Source organism: Leptinotarsa decemlineata, unplaced genomic scaffold, assembly GCF_025532065.1.
Source record: "Leptinotarsa decemlineata unplaced genomic scaffold, Ldec_3_MD MMD2_tig00000251_RagTag_RagTag, whole genome shotgun sequence".
Taxonomy (NCBI): Eukaryota; Metazoa; Arthropoda; class Insecta; order Coleoptera; family Chrysomelidae; genus Leptinotarsa; species Leptinotarsa decemlineata.
In genome coordinates this window covers 2,734,959-2,756,600 of record NW_027412547.1, presented here as the reverse complement: position 1 = coordinate 2,756,600, position 21,642 = coordinate 2,734,959, and the positions used below count along the sequence as shown (strand labels likewise).

Sequence of the window (21,642 nt, the reverse complement as noted above, 5' to 3'; positions counted from 1 at the left end):
TTATTCTTATTAATGAAACTTTTTGAACATTTTTCACAGAAAAAAGTGTTTTTGATATAATTGGTCAGATATAAAGATTTTGAGTAGATTTCTTCATATGTCTTGAATGTTTCCTCTAGTATTTTAAGAAGTCGTGGTATTGTAGATTCTGTTATAGAAATGGTACAATAAAACAGGCATTTCTAATCTATTTTTGATGTGAAACATCTACAGCCGCACATATACACCTTTTGAGATTCCTTTGAATACAGAAAAAGATGATATAAGGCAACAAAGGCATATTTGTGTCTTTTCCTTTTTATATGTATGTACATTTAAAATTAGTGTCTGGCTTGACATACAAGAAGCTGATGCAACTAGAGACATCAAAATGATCTTCACAGAAAACAATTAATCAAATAAAATATTTTCTATTTTCTGAAGATTATTACATCTAATTGACAAAATCTTACAATCACTATAAGTCAATTAAAAATAAATTCTTCATGGGAATACTTTTAAAAAACATGCGTGTTAAGGACAATTATAATAGGAACAAAAGTAAAGATGTATAAACAAACAGCACAAATGTGCAGAAAATAATGTAGCTGAATTAATGAAATGTGATCAAAAGTAAAGAGTTTATGCTTAAATTGGAAATACAACTAATTTAAAATATATCTTGAGAGCAAAAACTATAACATAAGCCTCATCATCGAAAAGCATTTTATTATAATTACTATTACAAAATTTGCCACATAGCAGATTTGAAGATGTATTATATTTGGTTTCATAAGATTATTGCTCAAAATCTTTCCAAAACAATATGAGGTGTTTATGAATCAAGTCGATTTCTTTAAAAATTCCCAGTCGTTTCTCTTGAACCTTAATGCATCGTTCTTCAACTTGTCGCAAACAATATAACTTCAATGGAAGTCCGAACTAATGAAAAGCAATATAACTTCACCTTCAATTTCAACGCTAATACAGTGAACATCAATTATAAGTTTATATATCTAGTGTAAAGGTATATTCAGTGATGGGAAAATTATTCATTAAAAAAAGTGCTAAACTTAATATAAGGTGTGTAAAAGAAAGTAGAATTTCTTTTCATATTGAAATAGTACCTATTTTTGAGATAACAAAATCCGTGGTCAAATGGAACCAAAAGTAACAAACGTTTCGCCTGCTACTGCGGCATACCTCATCAGAGGACTAAGAGGACGAAGGAAGTCCTTGGCATATAACCTTCGTCCTTGCAATAAAATTACTTTTCAGTGAGGTGGTTTTTTTTTAGAATGAATTTTTTCATGAACTTTCAAATGACCATTTCGTGTGAAAGACTTTGAACAGATTTTACAATTAAACGGTCTTTTCCCAGTATGGATACTTTCATGTATTTTCAAAGAACTACTGGTAGTAAACGATTTTGTGCAAACATTACACCGATAAGGTTTCTCATCAGTATGAGACAAGATATGCTTTTTTAAATAACGCTTACAAATGAAAGATTTTGAGCAAAAATCACAATTAAATGAATCCTTCCTAGTGTGAGTATTTTCATGAGTTCTCAAATTACCCATATAAAGGAAGGATCTTGAGCAGATTTCACAATGGAATTTTTTTTCGCCAGTATGAATTTTTTTGTGGGTTTCCAAAGTGCCTTTTTGTGTGAAAGATTTTGAACAGATTTCACATGTAAAAGGCCTCTCTTTCGTATGAATTCTTTCATGAACCTTCAAGTTATTTTTCCCAGAGAAACATTTCAAACAAATTTCACACTGAAAGGATAGGTCTCCGTCATGAATTCTTTCATGAACTTTCAACATACCACTTTGAGAAAATGATTTTAAACATATTTCACACTTGTATGGGTTTCCTTCGCTGTGAGTTCTTTCGTGATCTTTAAGTTTTCCCTTCTGGATAAAAGATTTTGGACAGATTTGACAACGAAATGGTCTTTCTCCTGTATGAATTTGCTTATGGTATTTCAATTTAGTTTTTTGAATAAAAGATTTTGAACAGATATCACATGTAAAAGGTCTTTCTCCCGTATGGATTTTTTCATGATCTTTAAATGAATTTCTCAGAGTAAAAGACTTCGAACATATTTTACAATGATATGGCCTTTCTCCAGTATGAATTTTTTCATGACTTTTCAGGTGACTTTTTCGACCAAAAGATTTTGAACATATTTTACAATTAAAAGGTTTTATACTGGTATGGGTTATGTGATGAGCTTTCAACTTATTTTCATTATTGAAAACTTTTGAACATACGTCACAAGCAAATTTTTTTTTTATATTACTGGCTGAGTAGACAGAAATTTTGTTTCGTGATGGTTTAGAGAAGGATTTTTTGTTGGCAATTTCTTTCTTGAACATCGGTTCCTCTTCTGTTTTAAGAAGCCGTGGTGATGCAGATTCTGTGAAAAAAAATTCACTCTGAATTATAGCAATTGTTGAAAAGTAAGTTATTAAAATGTAGCATAAGGAACAGGTTGAAAGCTATGAATTTCTCAGCAAGATTTTAGGCATTGAAAGAAAAATGATTTAAGGCTTTTAGATATCAAATTCACCATCTCTTCTATGAAAATAACCTAGATAAAACCGACGATTGGTAATGGAAGGTGCTTTTCTAGAGCATTTTGGAGTTTTTATGTGGTCAGACGTAGTTGGACTCGACATTATAAAAACAATCTTTTTCCATCCCACATTGAATTTAGCTTTCATTTGGAATTTCTTCAAAACCAAATTCAATATTCTTTGGATAACCTACCGATTTGGATCATATTCACATTTTTGAAGCACAGCCATGCTTGTCTGAATTTTGCACAATTTTACGATTAAAATGGTTACCACACAAATGCCGCAAAGAGTTTGAAATACTTGAACTTTAATATAAATCAGGTAACTCTTGGAATCACAGAACATATTTAATATGCCTGGAATAATTTGTTTCAACTTCTTCACATATATAATAATAAGAGCATTTATTAATATAGGAATCCTAATATACATAATACTGTTATAACAATCACATTTTGAAAATACAAGCAAAAGTATAACAAGCATAATAAAAATAAATAAAATCAGAGAATGGAGTATACAACTCCCGATAGACCAATGAACTGAAAAGCTGATATAAATGTGGAAGATATGTTAAACTCAAACATATTTTTCTTTCAGATATTTAGTTAGACTGTTTTAAAAAATCAAAATGGAGTCACTACATTTAATATCATTGGGAAGTTTATTGTAGTCCAAGAGACCCTTGTGGAAAAGAGAATTCATTGTCATGGTATATTTTGTTTGGGTAACATATAAGTTCTTCTTCCATTGTGTAGGGTAATCATGGATTTCATTTTGATAAGTTATGAACTGGTTGAAATAGGTGGGAAATTTTCCAGTAATAATTTTGAAAATAAATATCATGGAAAAATAGGAAAGCCTGTCTTTTACAGATAGCCAATCGAGAACCTGAAGCATGGTCATTATAGGGGTGTATCTATTACATTTGAGGAGTATACGCATACATCTATTTTGTAGTTTTTGCAAAGAGGATAATAGAGTTTGCATCAAATAGGTTGAGAAGTGTTGGACAGTAATCAAAATGAGTTCAAATTATCGTATTATATATATATATATATATATATATATATATATATATATATATATATATATATATATGATGTGTTGTTCTTCCGGGTGTTCATCCGTTGGGTACTATTCGATAGTCGACGTTTCGCCATCATCTCAGATGGCATTATCAAGACGAGTTACTGCTTCGCTTCGAGAGGAGTAACTGATGTTAGGTTCTTCTTGTGGTGTTTTTATATGAAGAAGAACCTAACATCAGTTACACCTCTCGAAGCGAAGCAGTAACTCGTCTTGATAATGCCATCTGAGATGATGGCGAAACGTCGACTATCGAATAGTACCCAACGGATGAACACCCGGAAGAACAACACATCATATTCTACCATCCGTGAAAACCTACATTGTAATATATATATATATATATATATATATATATATATATATATATATATACCGGGTGTCCCACATTTTATGTGACAGGCAATATCTGGTTTGTTGAAGGATATATACAAAAATGTTTCATACAAAAGTTTTAGGAGTTCATGAGAGCTATATTTTGATATAATTTTTAAATATACAGGGTGTTTGGTGTAGGTGCTACAGACCAAAATTCCATTTTTTAAAATAGAACGCCCTGTATATCATTACATATTCAGATGCTACGTTAAATTCTGATATCATTTCATGTTTGGTTTTTGAAATTCGGTTACGGCGTTGTTGAGTTATGGCACTTTTCCTTAAATATAAAGTTTCAAAAAAACTTATTTACTCGTACACGAATCCAGTCTATATCTTTTATTAAATTGAACTAGACTACTACTGAATACAAACCATTATTCTCACCTCTACAATACGATATCAGTTGAATATAATATTGAAATTCTTGAGAATGTGACTAACTTGAGGGTGAATTGCTTTATATTGCACAATTTCATCAAGTAGCTTATGCTTGTTGATGCCATAGTAACAAATGTTGTTGAATTGTATCTACTTGTCAGTTCGATTCAGTGATTCTTTGCAAAACAGTAACTGTGTTCTTTGTGGGAAAACTCCAGTATGCCTTTCGCGTTTAGTCCAAGTGATTGCATTGATATGTTATTAATTTTTGGGGAATGTCAGAAAAACTGCCGTCAAGCACAACGTCTATACCAAGAACGTTTTCCAGACAGACCCATTCCGTCACGAATGACTTTTTCGAGAGTTGTAGAAAAATTGCGAACTGGGTCATCATCGTCATCATACGAGATCTGTTAGAACTGAAGATTTAGAGATCAATGTGTTGGCTTATATTATTATTCATCCACATGTTTCTATCCGTACTCTTGCAGAAGAAGTCGGTGTGAGTAAATCTAATGTACAGAGAATTCTGAAAGAAAATAAATACCACCCATTCAAAATTCAGTTGGTACAAGGTTTGAAACCCACGGACTTTGAACGACGACTTGAATTTATTGCTTGTATTCAGGTAATATTACATGAAAGTCCTAACATATTCAGTCAAATTTTGTGGAGCGATGAATCGCGATTCCACAATAATGGAGTTGTGAATCGACATAACAGTCACTATTGGTCTCAAGAAAATCCCCACTGGATCCGCGAAAGTAATTTTAAAACTACTTGGGGTATTAATGTGTGGTGTGGTTTGTTCAATGGCCGCATCATAGGACCTTACTTTTTCAATGAAAATCTCAATGGATTGCGATATTTACATTTTCTAGAAAATGATTTGATCCAGTTGATAGAAGATATTCCCATAGCAGAACGACAAGGAATTTGGTGGCAACAAGATGGTGCTCCTCCTCACAATTCACAGGTTGTTACTGAATATCTGGATAGAATGTACCCAAATAGATGGATTGGTAATAAGGGTCCAATTCGGTGGCCGGCTCGTTCCCCAGATTTATCACCGCTTGATTTTTTCCTATGGGGTTATTTAAAAGATATTGTTTTCACTACTCCCCCTTTGAATGTGGATGATCTGAAAATGAAAATTCGACTAGCGTGCAGTGATATTACGCCTGATATTATAAGAGCGACTTGTACGAGAGAAGTGATTCGACGTTTCAAAGCCTGTATAATATCTAATGGGCATCACTTTGAACAATTTTTATGACTTATTTCTAGGTACCTACCATTCTTATGAAATGATTTATCAAGTTATATTATTTACATTGTTATTAATTAAAGATTTGTTTTCGAATACACCTCTTTCAATTTCGCAATTGTTTCATATTCAAAATGATTCCTGACTGAATTCCACAACTCAAAATTGAAACCATTACTTCGAATACCCAAAATTTTGACTAATTTTCATGTGATCTACTCTATACCTACCTATCTACTCTATAATTAAAGATTTTCAAGAGGGAACTGTTGAAATATATTCGTGATGGAAATTAAAAAATTCCTTTTTGTTCAGTTCAAATTATGTATGTATATAAAGTTGAATTATTTACATAAATTTTGTTGATTACATTATATTTTAAGTTAGCTAACCTGTATATTAGGGAATCCTAATTCAATAAATAAATTCAATCCTATTGAAAGAATATGGCAGCTGACAGCAGATAAACTATTCACAAGACAATGTGAAGTACACACACACAATGAGCTATTTTGTGATTTGCAATAAAAATCCAAACATCCGGATAAGAGAGAATGAGCCTTTACTTAATCGATAATAAAATATAGAAAACATTTTAATCAAAAAACATGCATATATTTCGACAATTACAATATCAAACCAAACAGAACATAAATGAGTCGAAAAAAATTGAACTAAATTAACTAATATATATACTAACATAAACACATTGATATAAAAAGGTTGTAAATGAAAGTTGAGAGCATCACCAAAATACTCCAAAACTGTATAAATAAGCCACAACAGCAAGTAGCATTTTTAACAGCTTTTTTGAAAATATTGAAACACCTGATATATTTTATTTTAACTGACAGGACGATTGGACAGTTTGATTTAAATAAATAGGACCTACCGGAATAGGCAGTACAATACTGTTTTATTGACTAGTATTATATGAAGAAATATGTGTCCCACAAAATAAATAATGCCTACTGTTAAAAACTCAGACTTCAAATAATGACTTGTACGTATTCCTGAGAAGTTTTTTGCAGCAACTTCCCACAAGTCATTTCATAAATAATTTTAGTGCAAAATAGGATGTTCAGAGCTTGACAACTTGAGGCAAGCTATTTCTTAAACTGATTATATCATCCTTAAACTTCATCAATATTTAGTCCCAGAAATTTATTATTATGTACATACTGAGAGATAATTTGTTAGTCATACCATTTTCAATTTTGGTAATGTCTTCTGAGATAGACTCATGTATAGTAGGTAGAATTTTCATTATAGTATCAATTGTTTAAAAACACAATTTTACATATTTTGGGCTACATACGGTTTTGAATACTCACAAAAATCACACTCCTTTTTTAAAATTTGCAATCAAAATTTTCAGGACAGATACAGTGTCATCCCCATAGTGTGCACCATATGGAAAACTCATTTATTAAGGGTTTTTCGACAAAAAGTTATTCTTGATATAAGTTTGTGCATCCCCTAAAACTAAACATGCACCAACAAAATACAGTAAAACACACTTAATATACGAGGGGCCTTCAAATATTTAATTTTATGACAATAGTAAAGTACTCTTATTTTGATAAGTCTCGGAAAATGTTATTTAAAAAAGTTGTTCAGCATTGAAAAATACAGCTAGATTTGAAATTATGGCCACTACGAAAAAAAATGTTTGCTAAAACGATAAATAGACAGTATCCTGTATACGACGGTTCATTTTAAAAGCCTGTAATATTACAAATTACACAACAGTCGTGTAATAAATTTTCAAAGTTTTTCGTGCAGTTATTTTTATTTTCTGTTATCACCCATTGCAGACCATCACACGTGAAACAGTTCAATCTGTTTAATTTTAATCATAATTTAAAAAAATAAACCCATAAGAAATCAACAATACATTGATAATCAACTATGCATTGTCATGGAGATCGTTTAGACAGCTGAGTTTGTCAGTAAACCTCTTACAGAGAGACCAATAGCTTTGGGCAATGTTCCAGCATTCTTCTATAAGACAGGTAAGATATTTCACTTCTACCAGTTATATATAACTTAAAAAAAGCATTTCGTCTACTCTATTCCAGAATGGTAGTTTTCTGAGCAGAATATCATGATATAGGTACCCAGGCAAATGCTTTAATAACCCTAAAAAGGAGCTGTCATTTTTCAGTAATATCATAATAAAATTCATCACGAGTCTATTTTTGACTTGAAAACATAATTATTTGGAGGGAAATACTTCACTAATTTCCAAAAAACTCGTTCAAACAAATTTTTATAAACCAAAACGATCCATTTCGAAAAATTTTATTTAGAGTTAACAGAGGGCTTCGCAAATCGCAAATATTTGCTGAAGTACAAACTTAGAGTTATAGCTACTGAACAATATTACTGGTTTAGCTTACAGATTGGAATTGAGCTACTACTACTACATGTTGATCTAGGTGTACACTAATGAAACTTTTTATAAGCGGCCAAGTGTCACTGTTCAAAAATTTTCAATACAAAATACGAATTTAAATTAAAAAAAAAAGAATATGAGAGTTGGTTTTTGGGAGAAAGCTTCTTGGCTCTCTACTTCCCCATTAATATACAAAAATGTAGGAAACTTCAGAAGAAAGTAGGTAAACTTCAATAAAAACCCTTTACAATGGTGTGAAATCATGCAGAGAAGTTTCTCTCAGATACAAACAAAAAATATATCCCTTTCAATTTAGGTAATAATGGAGGAGTAGACAGTCAAGAAAGTATTTGTAAGGATCTAATTTCTTCAAAAAATGCTTCCTTTTCAATTAAAACAAAATTCTTATGGCTGGGACTAAATTAACTAACAGAATTATCTAATACAGTGATAGAGAGTCCTCTTGAAAAGTTGTCTTAGATGCTGCTGATGAGGAAATGATGAGTGTCTTAACCTAAAACTTTGAAGTTCGCCAGAAGTTTGAGTGTTTTCTATGTAAGTTATATAAGTATGTTATATAAGGATGTAGCATTTCTGTGAATGACATCTGTTTCAATTACATTTCAATTCGTGTATTTGAAAGTAGTTGTTTCAGATGGACTTTTTCTTCCAGATAGTATCTGAAAGAAATGTATAGGCATGATCTACACATCTTTGTAAAAAATTTTCATTGGAGTTGACCATTTCCTTTTTTTCTTCAGAAGTTTTCCAATATTCTTTGTGTAGTGTTGGAAAAGTAGAAAGTTGAGAAGCCCGATGATTCTTTTGTCATTCATCTTGATCATTTCATTTCACTGTATACATGACTACCATTTCACTTTGTTCAACCCATTATCAATTCTTTTTTATTTCTGGCCACAATAGTTTGTTCACTTTACAAATTAACATTCTTATTATTTTTGCTATTCATCAATCCCCATTTCCTGTATTGTCTTTCAATTATCAAATAACTAAACCAAACTTTTTGGCGCAATGGGGAATGTTCCTCCTGACGAAAATCAAGTAGTTTTCATGAAAGAGCTCTAAAACAACGCATTTTAAACTTATCATTTCAACCTTTTTCTTTAAAAAATTATTTAAATACTTAAAAAAGAGGAATGAAATAATGCATTCAACATTTAAAGGGATTCGTTTCTATTTCACCATTTGGCAACATCGGTTATAGCTAATAAAGAACAATGAATCTGTTACCTGTACGAGACAAACAAAGATGACATATTTCAGAGGCGTGTTGTTCTGTTTATTTATGTTCCGAGTTCCGAGACATTCTGTGACATATGACATTTTGTGCACCTAACCTATCTTCCTCTATATAAATAAATAACAAAACAACTGTTGTTCATGTGGCTTGTGGTATTAAACTATAATTTATATTTTGTCTTAATTGTTGATTTATAAAGATAATTTTCCTTTTTTAAAGTAGAATATCTACGTATGTATAAATTATTTCAACTTGATATAGGCGCTGTTGCCAATATATGCATTAGAAACAAATCCCTTTAAAAATTAAAACCCAACATTTGAAACATCAATTTGAATACTTTTCGAAGTGAATTTGAAAAACTCATGAATTAAATTCAACTTTAATTTCAATGCTTTTAGAAAATCATATTATTTTTACAAATTCAAATAGTACTAACTTTATTTTCCCATCAATAATTATTATATCAGTCATTTCAGAATCAAACTGAATTCTTGCTTCATAACAAGACTAGGAGTACATTTTTTTCAGTCAGGATTTTTTCTAGAATGAATTTTTGCATGTTCTTTCAAATGACCTTTCTGAGTGAAAGATTTTGAACAGATTTTACAATGGAATGGTTTTGTTCCAGTATGGATATTTTCATGGGTTTTTAAAGAACTGCTTGTAGTAAAGGATTTTGTGCAGAATTTACACTGATAAGGTTTGTCACCAGTATGTGACCTGGTGTGATTTTTCAAATAACGCCTACAAACAAAAGATTTGGAGCAGATATCACATTGAAATAATTTCTCCTTCATATGAGTCTTTTCATGAGTTCTTAAATTACCTTTGTAAAGAAAGGATTTTGAACAGTTTTGACACTGAAATATTTTTTCGCTGGTATGAGTTTTTTTATGAGTTTCTAAAACGGCTCTCTGAGTGAAAGATTTCAAACAGAATTCACAGTGAAATGGTCGTTCTCCAGTATGCATTCTTTCATGAACTTTCAATTTATCTTTCACAGTGAAACATTTCAAACATATTTCACACTGAAATGAACTGTCTACGTCATGAATTCTCTCATGAACTTTCAACGCGCCATTTTGAGAAAATGACTTCAAACAAATCTTGCACTGATATGGGGTCTCTCCGCTGTGACTTCTCTTATGCTCTACAAGTTTACTTTTTCGATTGAAAGATTTTGAACAGATTTCACAGTTAATGAGTTTTTTTTCAGCATGAATTGTTTGATGACGTTTAAATGTGGCTTTGAGAGTGAAAGATTTCAAACATATTTCACAATGATATGGACTTTCTCCAGTATGGAACTTCTCATGAGATTTCAGATGACCCTGCTCAACAAAAGATTTAGAACAGATTTTACAATGATATGGCCTTTCTTCACTATGATATTTTTCGTGATTTTTCAAATGGCCCCTGAGAACGAAAGATTTCGAGCATATTTTACAATGATAAGGCCTTTCTCCCGTATGAAACTTTTCATGAATTTTCAGACGACTCTCCTTAACAAAAGATTTCGAACATATTTTACAATGATATAGCCTCTCTTCAGAATTAAATTTCTCATGACTTTTCAGATGACTCTTCTGGGAAAAAGATGTCGAACATATTTCACTATTTAAATTTTTTTTCACATTACTAGTTGTTGAAGATTGTGATTCAACAGAAAACGTTTTTAGAGATGGATCAGACGACGATATTTTGTTGGCAATTTCTTTCTTGAATATAGTTTCCTCTTGTGTTTTAAGAAGCCATGTTGTTCCAGATTCTGTGAAAAAGGAATAATAAAAATTCACTCTGAATTATAATAATTAGGAATGCCTAATATATTTGTTTAGGCTCAGTAACAGTAATGACCGTGAAAAAACTCATTACTGCAGTTTAAAGTTTGATTTTTACTAAAAAGGGTTTTACAAAAACCACCTATTTAAGTAATGACATACATACTCATTAGTTGGACTTGATATTCGAGTTATTCAGAAGTTTCAAATATTTTCTTGTAAATACTAGTTGTACTTGTAACTATTGAAAAAGATGCTGCTATTAAGAGAATAATATTATCAACAATGTTTCGATTGATAATATGGTTAAAATAAATGAAATAAAATAAAAGTGGCGTCGATGATAAAATGCTCAAGAGAAAATGAACCCCAAGAATTCTTACATCCAAGGAAAAAGTGATAAAAATCTTAGATTACTTGCAAATACAACTTTTTTCAGAAGGATCTATGTACTCAATAGTACATGCTCAAATTCTGAAGTAAAGGATTTATTTTTTCTCAATTTATACATTCATACAAAAATAATTTCCATCTTACAGGGAGTGCAAAACTATAGTAGGAGGATACTTGATAAAAATAGATAGATAGATTATTATATTAATCTCCATAAATCATTTACCTGACATGAGATAAGTCCAATGGTAGTAATAAAGATAAGATAAATATAATAGTTTGAATAGTTAGGTATTTACACATAACAACATCAAGTAATTGATGGAGCATACAATATACAAATATAAGTTTAGAGTTGGACTATTTACAAAACTTGTTGAAAATATAAAATAAAATATAGGTACATATAAAACATATTAAAAGTGTTCAAAATTTGTCTATCAGTCATTGGATGTAGTTCTAATATTCAACTCAATGTGTTCATTTATAGTCTAAGAGCCAGGTGCAGCTTGACTGCATTAACTTTTCTAGATTTCATATCATTTTTAGAAACATGTGGATTCGTTTTCCGATGGCATTTCAGGTTAGCTTCCCAAATTTCTGCTACCGCAGTTGTCGGTTGATTGGTCAAACCACCAACACTGACATAAAAACTTGGCAAGTTGACTTGGGTGTCACACCAATAGGTGGTTGCACTTATGTTTCGCTTGCGTTTACGCAGCTATTTTTATCAAGTATTTCCTTGGTTTTTCTCATTTTGTCTTCAATCGAGGACCGCCTGCCCGGTACTGACGATGCCCAATAGGCTGAAACAGCTGTCTACCGGTGGTTCTTAAATTGAAATCAATATGAAATCAATCAAGCGGGAAAATTCTGAATGATAGTCGAATTACTAGATCTTTCATTTTCTTTATCATATTTCAGTGGGTACGTGTAAATTTTGCTGGGACTGTCAATATCAGTTCGTTTATTCATTGAATGTTCTTCGTTATTAATATGTATGATTCTAAAAAGTATTCTTTTAGTTGTGTTGGTTTCTCTATCTAAAATATTTGAATTTTCAAAATTCATTTTATGATCCTCTGAATTAACATGTTCTGTTAATGCGCAAGAATTAACATTACGTCTACAGTCGCTATTATGGGAAGTGATGCGACTACTTAGAGGTCTAGATGTTTGTCCTATATATGTTTTAGAACAATCCGTACAAGAAATTTTGTATACTAAATTGGATTGTTTATTTGAAATTGGATCTTTTAGTTTACTGTATAATTTAGATATAGTAGTGACATTTTTGGGAAAGAAAGTTTTTGGCTTTCTACTACTCCATCTGATACAAAAAAAAAGGATGAGAGAATCTTACAAAGAAAGGAAGGAAGTAATCAATTTTTTTTTATCAGATGGAGTAGTAGAAAGCCAAAAACTTTCTTTCCCAAAAATTAATCACTCCTAAAAATATAACCCCTTCAATTCAAATAGTGACATTTGTTTTAGATATTTTGAGGTTATTATTTCGGAATACATTGATTAATTTTGGTGTCAATTCTTTTTATATTTTATTTATATATATATATATATATATATATATATATATATATATATATATATATATATATATATATTAAGATTAAATCAAATCTTTGGGCGGAATATTTAGATACCATTTGCAAAAATCTCTTCGAAATACTTCCGAACGTTTTGGGAACCTCTTTCATAGAATGAAGTATGAAAAATCCATCAATTAAGGCTACATCTGTACTACTTGGCGGTTTTTAATCTATATTTGGTTGAATGCATTTCACAAGTACATATTTATCAGTTTTACAGAAACCACAATCTATGTGACATAAAGCAAGAGGTACTGGAGTAATTGGAAATTATAACATTTTTAAAACATCAATTTGGTGGTCCATTGAAATTCCCAGCAAACGACCAAATAGATCTCGCTGTAGCTTGATCCCTTGATGCTTACCTCCAATTCTCACAGACTTCTTCTTTAGAGTAGAGTTGAAAAGTTGTGTATGGGTGTCTTTTTGATGACTTTCTCAAATCTTTTTGAATCAAATGCACACTCAGAATTCTTAACCGATTTTTTGGACATTCAAAAGGAACTCTTCCACTTGAGATGATGCTGATTTCCCAGATGAATAACTGATCTGGTGATAAATCTAAGCTGAATGGATTCACACATATTGATCGAACGAGTTCATAAACTTCTCAAGTTGACGACAACTTTTTTGAGGTTATGTGGCTGCAGCTCTGTAGAAATATCTTGCTCCTTGGTAATTCCTAACTCTTCTAACACATGTGTGATTATTGCTGAGCGTATGTCGTGACTTCTTGCTCAGCGTTGGCGAGCCGAAATCGAGTTAGTCAAATGGGCGAGTGTATTTTATTTTCCTATTATTTCATTTCACGTTTTTTTGCTTAATATAATTGTTATTTTCAGCTATTCATTTTTAATTCTTCCTTTTTTTTATTAGTTCTTTCAGGGATTTCAAATCATTTTATACAATAGACAATGGAAGTCCGCACTAATGAAATTCAAAATAGATATTGATGAATTGAGAAAAATGAAAATTCACCTTATTCCAATAGACCCCTACATCCCAAGAAACTCAATTCTTTTTCGATTTCTTAACGAGTTTTTGAAAATTTTATGACGAATATATTTTATTCACATGAATTATTTTTAGGGTAGCTCATAAGTACACCTCCTGAAGAAGCTACTAAAGAGCATCACACGTGAAGCAGTTCAATAATGAAAGAAACGAGTGTTTCGTTTTTCAAGTTATCCAAAAATGTAACAATGAGGTGATAAAGTGTCTTCGTCTGAAACTTTCAATTGAGAGTTTCATACCCTTAGAAAAATTCTGTGTTTTTTCAAAGTTTTACTTTTTGATAGGGAAATAAATGATTCCTTCATTCAAAAAGAATACTATCGAATACGTAAAGGGCGATTCTTATTTTCCATTAAAATTTATTTTACTACATCAACAACTTCTCTCAACAACCTTATTTTGATTACATAACCAAGAAGGAATATTAATTAGGTTTCTCCCATCACTAATTAACAGTCATTTTAGAATGAAACTGAATTCTTGCTCTATTACAAGACTAGTACTTCAACGATTTTTTTTTTCAGTTTTTTGTTCAAGAATGTACTTTTTCATGATCTTTCAGATGCCCATTTCGAGTGAAAGATTTTGAACAGATTTTACAACTAAATGGTTTTTTTCCAGTATGGGTATTTTCATGTGATTTTAAAGAACTGCTGGTAGTAAAGTACTTGGTGCAAATTTTACACTGATAAGGTCTCTCGCCAGTATGTGACCTAGTGTGATTTTTCAAATAACGCCTACAAATAAAAGACTTTGAGCAGATAATACAATGAAATAATTTCTCCTCAGTATGAGTCTTCTCATGAGCTGTTAAATTACCTTTGTAAAGAAATGCTTTTGAGCAGATTTCACAATGGAATTTTTTTTCGCTAGTATGAGTTTTTTTATGGGTTTCCAAAACACCTCTGCGAGTGAAAGACTTTGAACAGATTTCACAGTGAAATGGTCGTTCTCCAGTATGAATTCTTTCATGAATTTTCAATTTGTCTTTCAGAGTGAAACATTTTAAACATATTTCGCACTGAAATGAACCGTCTACGTCATGAATCCTCTCGTGAATTTTCAACGCGCCACTTTGAGAAAATGATTTCAAACAAATCTTGCACTGATATGGAGTCTCTCCGCTATGAGTTCTCTCATGCTCTACAAGTTTACCTCTTTGAATGAAAGATTTTGAACAGATTTTACAGGTAAAAGGTCTTTCTACCGCATGAATTATTTCATGGCGTTTAAATGTGGCTTTGAGAGTGAAAGATTTTGAACATATTTCACAATGATATGGTCGTTCTTCAGTATGAAACTTTTCGTGATTTTTCAAATGATACTTGTGAACGAAAGATTTTGAACATACGTTACAATGATATGGCCTTTCTTCATCGTGAAACTTTTCATGATTTTTCAAATGACCCTTCTTGATAAAAGATTTCAAACATATATCACAATGATAAGGCCTTTCTCCAGTATGAAATTTCTCATGATTTTTCAGGTGACATCTTTGAGTAAAAGATTTTGAACATATTTTACAATAAAACGGTTCACCACCAGTATGGACTTTTTGATGAGCTCTCAATGTATTCTCATTCATGAAAATTTTTGAACATATTTCACAGGTGAACATTTTTTTCACATTACTAGTTGGGGTTGAAGCCTGTGAGTAAATTTCGTCACATGATTCAACAGAAAACTTTTTTCGTGATGGGTCAGATGATGATTTTTTGTTGTCGATTTCCTGCTTCAACATTGTTTCCTCTTGTGTTTTAAGAAGGCTTGGAGATCCAGATTCTGTGAAAAAGAAATTATGAAAATTCACTCTGAACTGTAGTGACTGTTGGAAAGCAGATTATTGAAATGATAAGATGTAGATAGGTGTGGAGCTATAATTTTACAATCTAGTCGTTTAGGCTCACTCGAAGTAATGAGTGTTCTCTGAACCACGTACTTATTAGTTAGGCACAATATCTCAGTTATTTAAAAGTCGGAAATATTTTCTTGTATATACTAGTTGCACTCATATAGTTGCTGGAGATAATGCTGCATTTAATATCATCAAGACACTAACACTATCAACAAATGTTTTGATTAATACTCAATATGGTGTCAAAAAGCGTTTTCAGCAAAAATATTTATGACAAAGATGGCGATTTTCTTGTAATTCATTGTTCATATGTTTGAAATAAGTCGCGACATTCTTACACTTTGTATCTGAAAGAAACTTATATTGATGATCTCCACATATTCGTAAAGAGTGCTTATTATAACGTATTACTTTCCTCCCTTCGTATTCCAAAAACACTTTATTGTGAGATTTTCACTAAATTGTTTTACAAAAACGCAACACGTGTTTCGCTTTGGAATACGTTAGTTATGGATTTTCATCAAGTATCGGCCGATTCCATCATATTTCCTCCCTTCTCTGAAAGTTTCCCACATTTTTTGTTTAATGTTGGGGAAATAGAATGCCAAATACACACATCGGAAAAGTGTAAAGATATTTTTATAACATACTAAATATCATAAAAATAAATGCATGAGGTCGTTTAATTTCGATTAAATTGGTACACTCGACCACCCTGTAGATTTCTATGGGTTGAACAAAGCCTGCAAAAACGGTAACTAATCTTTTATCAAGTTTTTTACAAACTGTAGGTTTTTGGCTAAAATAAATAATCTGAAAGTGTCGAGTTTATACATTCTATGCAGTTCTTGCTCAGCAATTAAACTGGAAATATTGTGCTTCAACATGGAACGCCATCACTTACCATTGGCTGAGATGAATAGAGCTGTAGGGCTTCTTCAAGATGGCATGCGACAAAATGATGTAGCTCTTCATTTGGGGGTCTCCCAAAGTGTTATCAGTCGATTGTGGCGGCGTTTCCGTGAAACTGGCAGTCCAGCCGAACAACATCCAGGGCGAGGACGCGCTACAACTGCAGTTCAAGACCGATTTTTGGTCTTAACCGCAAGAAAACCGACAATCACAGCACCTGAGTTGGTTAACGTGTTGCAGCAGACGCACCAGGTAACCATTGGTCGTGATACTGTCAGAAATCCACTGCATGAAGCAGATCTCCACAACAGAAGGCCACTTAGATGTCCACCTTTGTCGAGAGGCAATCGCGGTAGAAGATTAGAGTGGTGTCAAGAACATTAAAACTGGGATGCAAATGATTGGGCCACAGTTTTGTTTACAGACGAATCCAGATTTGGATTTCATCCAGATTCTCGTCGAGTAAGACTGTGGAGACGACCTGGAAATAATGAACGTTTGAGACACGTCCAGGAAGTTCACACATACAGAAGTGGTACAGTAATGCTATGGGGCGGAATCATGATCGGCGGCAGAACCGATCTCGTTTTTCCAAATCGCTCCCTAACAGCTCGACAGTACCTCGACACCATTCTTCTACCTATCGTCCGCCCGTTCGCTGGTGCTGTTGGTGAAAACTTCCACCTAATGCACGATAATGCTCGTCCACATGTCGCGCGTCTTGTGACTGACTGACTCACCAACGAAGGAGTTGATGTATTGCCATGGCCAGCATAATCACCGGACCTGAATCCCATCGAGCATGTGTGGGACATACTTCAACGAAGAATTACTTCGCATATGGGGAACATTCACACAACGTTTCAATTGAGAGAGCTATTAATCGCTGAATGGACAAATGTACCTCAACAAGACATTGACAATCTCATTTTGTCGATGCACGATAGATGTAGGGTCGTAACAAACCAGCGTGGAGGCCATACTTTGTACTGATTCCAATTTTTTTTGTATTATGATTTTTTTTCGGGGTGCCAAAGAAGAGGCATATTTTTTTTTAGTTTTGCTTATATGCGCACTCAGTATTTTTGACCATTTAATAAATTTTGTTGTAAGTTACATTCGTTTAATAATCACCCGTCAACTTTTTTTTCCCTAAAGCGATCTAAAAAAAAATTATTGCCATTTTTAAAAATATCCCTAGACTTTTCCGATGTGTGTAGTTTTTTCCTAGTTCAATAAGTTTTTTCATTATTTCGTTATTATTCATAATGTTTGACAAATTTGTCGACATCAAAGAATTACCTAGAAAGCTTGGTTTAATAGACAGAAAGAAGTCTGAGAAGAATGAAAAAGTGGTATTTAGAGAGTTGAGGTGAATCCAGCTCGAGGAGTTCGGAATAACTAAATGTCGATACTCTTTCGATGAAGCAGAAGATTTGACTGAAGTTGATATCAGGAAAAATAGAAAAATGATCAGAAATAGGAACGATGATACCATTTTAACAACGATTGATAAAAGTAAGGCTACTGCACCAAAAAAATTCGATAACATTCAGGAACAGCTACCATTTATTCCCGAGAACCTCAGAGGATTCTTTCATAATCTAACAAGAGGAGAAAACTGAAAGAACTATTATTCTTAATGTGCTGCATCTGCAAGTTATTTTGAAAAATGCTTTCAACAATAAAATTATTCACTTACGACTTTCTTGTTTTATTTAAAATCACTTTATCGGTTATGACGAATTCGGAAAAAGTGTCAGCTCATTTTTTTTTCACTATTTTCAATTTTTCTGGAACCGTGGACATTAATTCAAGAATCTATACCCACCCCATATTTTCGAAAGCACTTTTTCTAGAATTCCTCAATATTGAGTTAACACCTTCTTGCACCAAGGGCTTCAATTTGAAGAGTATAAACGACTTTCACGCTGTTTTTTAATTTTTTGGATCAGTGACAGTAGGCCCGATTGAAACTCTAAAGTTTCATCATCGTCAAAAGATTCAACACTCGGCAGAACACCTTTGAAAAAAGAGAGCATCGGATGTTCTTCACGATTGTCTGTTGATAGCCTGCTATCTAAAAAGTGACCCATTTTATCATCGAGGCTCATGGGCTTTTTGGAAGTACTTGGTATTGGTACTTCTGAACTTTTGTCATTTGGTACCTCTGAATTTTTATCTTTTTTTTTAGCCGCTGATGTCTCTGGACATGTGTCGTTTGGACGCTTCTGGACAGAATCATGAGTGCGATTAGACTTTGAAAACTTCGTCCTTGCTCCAAATTTTTTGACATTATTTTCATTTGCTCGCATCCAGGCATCTCTTAAATTCGACCACTTTGGAGATACTAGTTTACCTGCAATTAAAATACGTTTATGTGTTATCTTACCTTTTTTTATTATTTTGCAGATATTGTGCATCGGGTTGTTCCTTCAAAGAATTGCACTATAGTTAAAGAGTTGGTGTGTCAACTATTAGTAAGACTTGCAAAGAAATAAGTTGCACTATCTGGGATGTATTAAAAGGCGAGTTCATGAATATACCTGATAACGAGAGAAAATGGCTGGAAATTGCAAAAGCTTTTGAAATCAAAGCCAATTTTCCGCATTGTCTTGGAGCAGTTGATGGAAAGCATATCAGAGTGAAGAAACCAAATAATAGTGGCTCGATGTATTTTAATTACAAATACTATTTTTCATTTGTTTTATTAGCCGTTGTTGATGCAGAATATCGTTTCATTTTTAAGAGTGTTGGTTTCTATGGAAAAGAATGTGAAACCTCGATATTCAAGGAGTCAACCATGTGGAAGAAAATGAATGATGGTAGTTTAAATATACCAAAAACAAGGCCTCTACATGAAACACTTCAAAAAGATATGCCTTACGTTCTCGTGGGTTATGAGGCTTTCCCACTGTCACCCAATTTGTTAAGACCTTTTGGAGGTCCTCATTTGGATTACAAGAAAAGAATATTTAACTATCGCTTGAGTCGGGCAAGGAGGTACGTTGAATGTGCATTCGGTATTTTAGCCAATAAATGGAGAATACTTCATCGGCCACTGGATGTCCATCCAGACACGGCTATTGAAATTGTAAAAGCGTGTACAGTGTTACATAATTTTGTAAGAGAAAAAGACGGCCTGAACATTGAAGATATTCAGTATGCGGTAGAAAGTCCGATGCAAGAACGAGTACAACTCCAAAAGTGTAATCCACGTGGTAGTCCTTTTGCAAATGACATACGATCTGAATTTGCTAACTACTTCATTTCAACAATGGGCTCGGTGCCTTGGCAAGCGCATGATTAATATGTGTAGTGTATGTAATGTATTTTGCTTCAGACAGATAGATTCTCTGCTGATACCTATGTATGTATACCTAACCCATTTTTAAACGAAATACTTAGACACTTACCACATACTTGTCTTTCTTTTTCGTCCAAATGTTCAAAATCAGGTATGAACAGTCAGCCAATTTCTCGCCAAGCAGATAATTTCAATTGCCGTTCTTTATAGTCATTTAAAGTTTTGTCCCAAAGGAAACCTCTTTCCTGAACTAGTGTGATTAATTCTTCAAGGTTTATATTGGTTTCCATTATTACTTATTACGAACCGACAATTAAAACATAACAACTTGGCTTGCGCGCCGTGATGTTTGTGTGCGCGCCGCGATGTTTGTGTGCGCGCCTCGATGGTTGTGTGCGCGCCGCGATGTTTGTGTGCGCGCCTCGATGTTTGTGTGCGCGCCGCGATGTTTGTGTGCGCGCCGCGATGTTTGTGTGCGCGCGATCGCGGCGACATACGCACGGGCGGAACAAGGAGAAGCGGGGGAGGACAAAATGTGAACAGCGCTAGTCTTAGGCTTATTTCATATTTACCCGGCAGTCGGACATATGACGTCGGTCGCCAACACCGACACGGATAGTAGATCTGTTCACATTATTCCGATATATTGTTTCCGACAGTCCAGCCCCGAATATCGTAGTCAATGCCTAGTACTACTTATCATTTTACATAAACGGTTAAAAAAACGGAGAAGAAATAGGCCACAGTGTGGGAATGAGGATTCAAACTTTTGACGAATTACATCTCCAAATCAAGAATTCAATACAACGTCGTAACACAACTTTTAGAGACTCCATACAACCAATAGAAATGTTGGCAGTCACACTTAGGTAAGTAAAAATCCTAGATACATTGAAGATTTTTGTATTTGTCAAATAATATAAGTAAACATTTAAAGGCTTCAACTAAAGTCATAAGAGTCCATAGATGAGGACTCGGTATAATATTCTGAATCAGTAGGGGAGCAGAAATATAAGAAATATATTCCAATATGTTCTTGCCCAGGACGTTCATAATGATTTGCAGTACCTTCTTGATTCATAGGTTCTAGGCCATGGTATTGGTGATGCTGTGATGAACATGAAGATCGAGGTTCGGATTCTGTATTATTTTGAGTGACCTGGTTGACATTATAATTTTTTTTTGTTTTTCTTCATTTCAGAAATGATTTGCATCACCTTCAGCTGAAATTCAACTACTTCATCGTCATCAAATGTTTTGAGTGTGGGAGTGATGCCTTTAAAAAAAGAAAAATGCCTATTAGGTTTTTCTTTAATGGCATTGATGAGTTCCAGGTCAATTGGATGTTTTTTTTTCAACAGTGGGTCCGGCTTTTTAAATCTAGAAGTTTCCGCTATTTTAGGAGCACTGCCGATTGCTAGTGCGTCAT

At 33.0% G+C, this 21,642-nt stretch overlaps 1 protein-coding gene across 6 annotated transcripts in view; it reads right to left on the bottom strand.

Moving 5' to 3' along the window:
- Positions 1–394: 394 nt before the first annotated feature.
- LOC111504537 (uncharacterized) overlaps positions 395–21,642 on the bottom strand; it is a 41,150-nt gene continuing 19,902 nt past the window's right edge. Inside the window, exons 2-3 of one of the 6 annotated variants that reach the window (XR_012465070.1) lie at positions 13,491–15,921; positions 10,976–11,112 (exon numbers count right to left, since the gene is read on the bottom strand). Coding sequence is in view for 3 of the 6 variants with exons in the window: in XM_074173509.1 (XP_074029610.1) it covers positions 9,869–11,112 (1,244 nt within the window). In the remaining 3 variants the exon portion in view is untranslated. Of the gene's footprint in view, positions 2,405–9,210; positions 11,113–13,280; positions 15,922–18,608; positions 19,266–21,642 lie in introns of those variants that run through there. The other 5 variants (XR_012465072.1, XM_074173511.1, XR_012465071.1 and 2 more) reach the window with 5 other exon arrangements.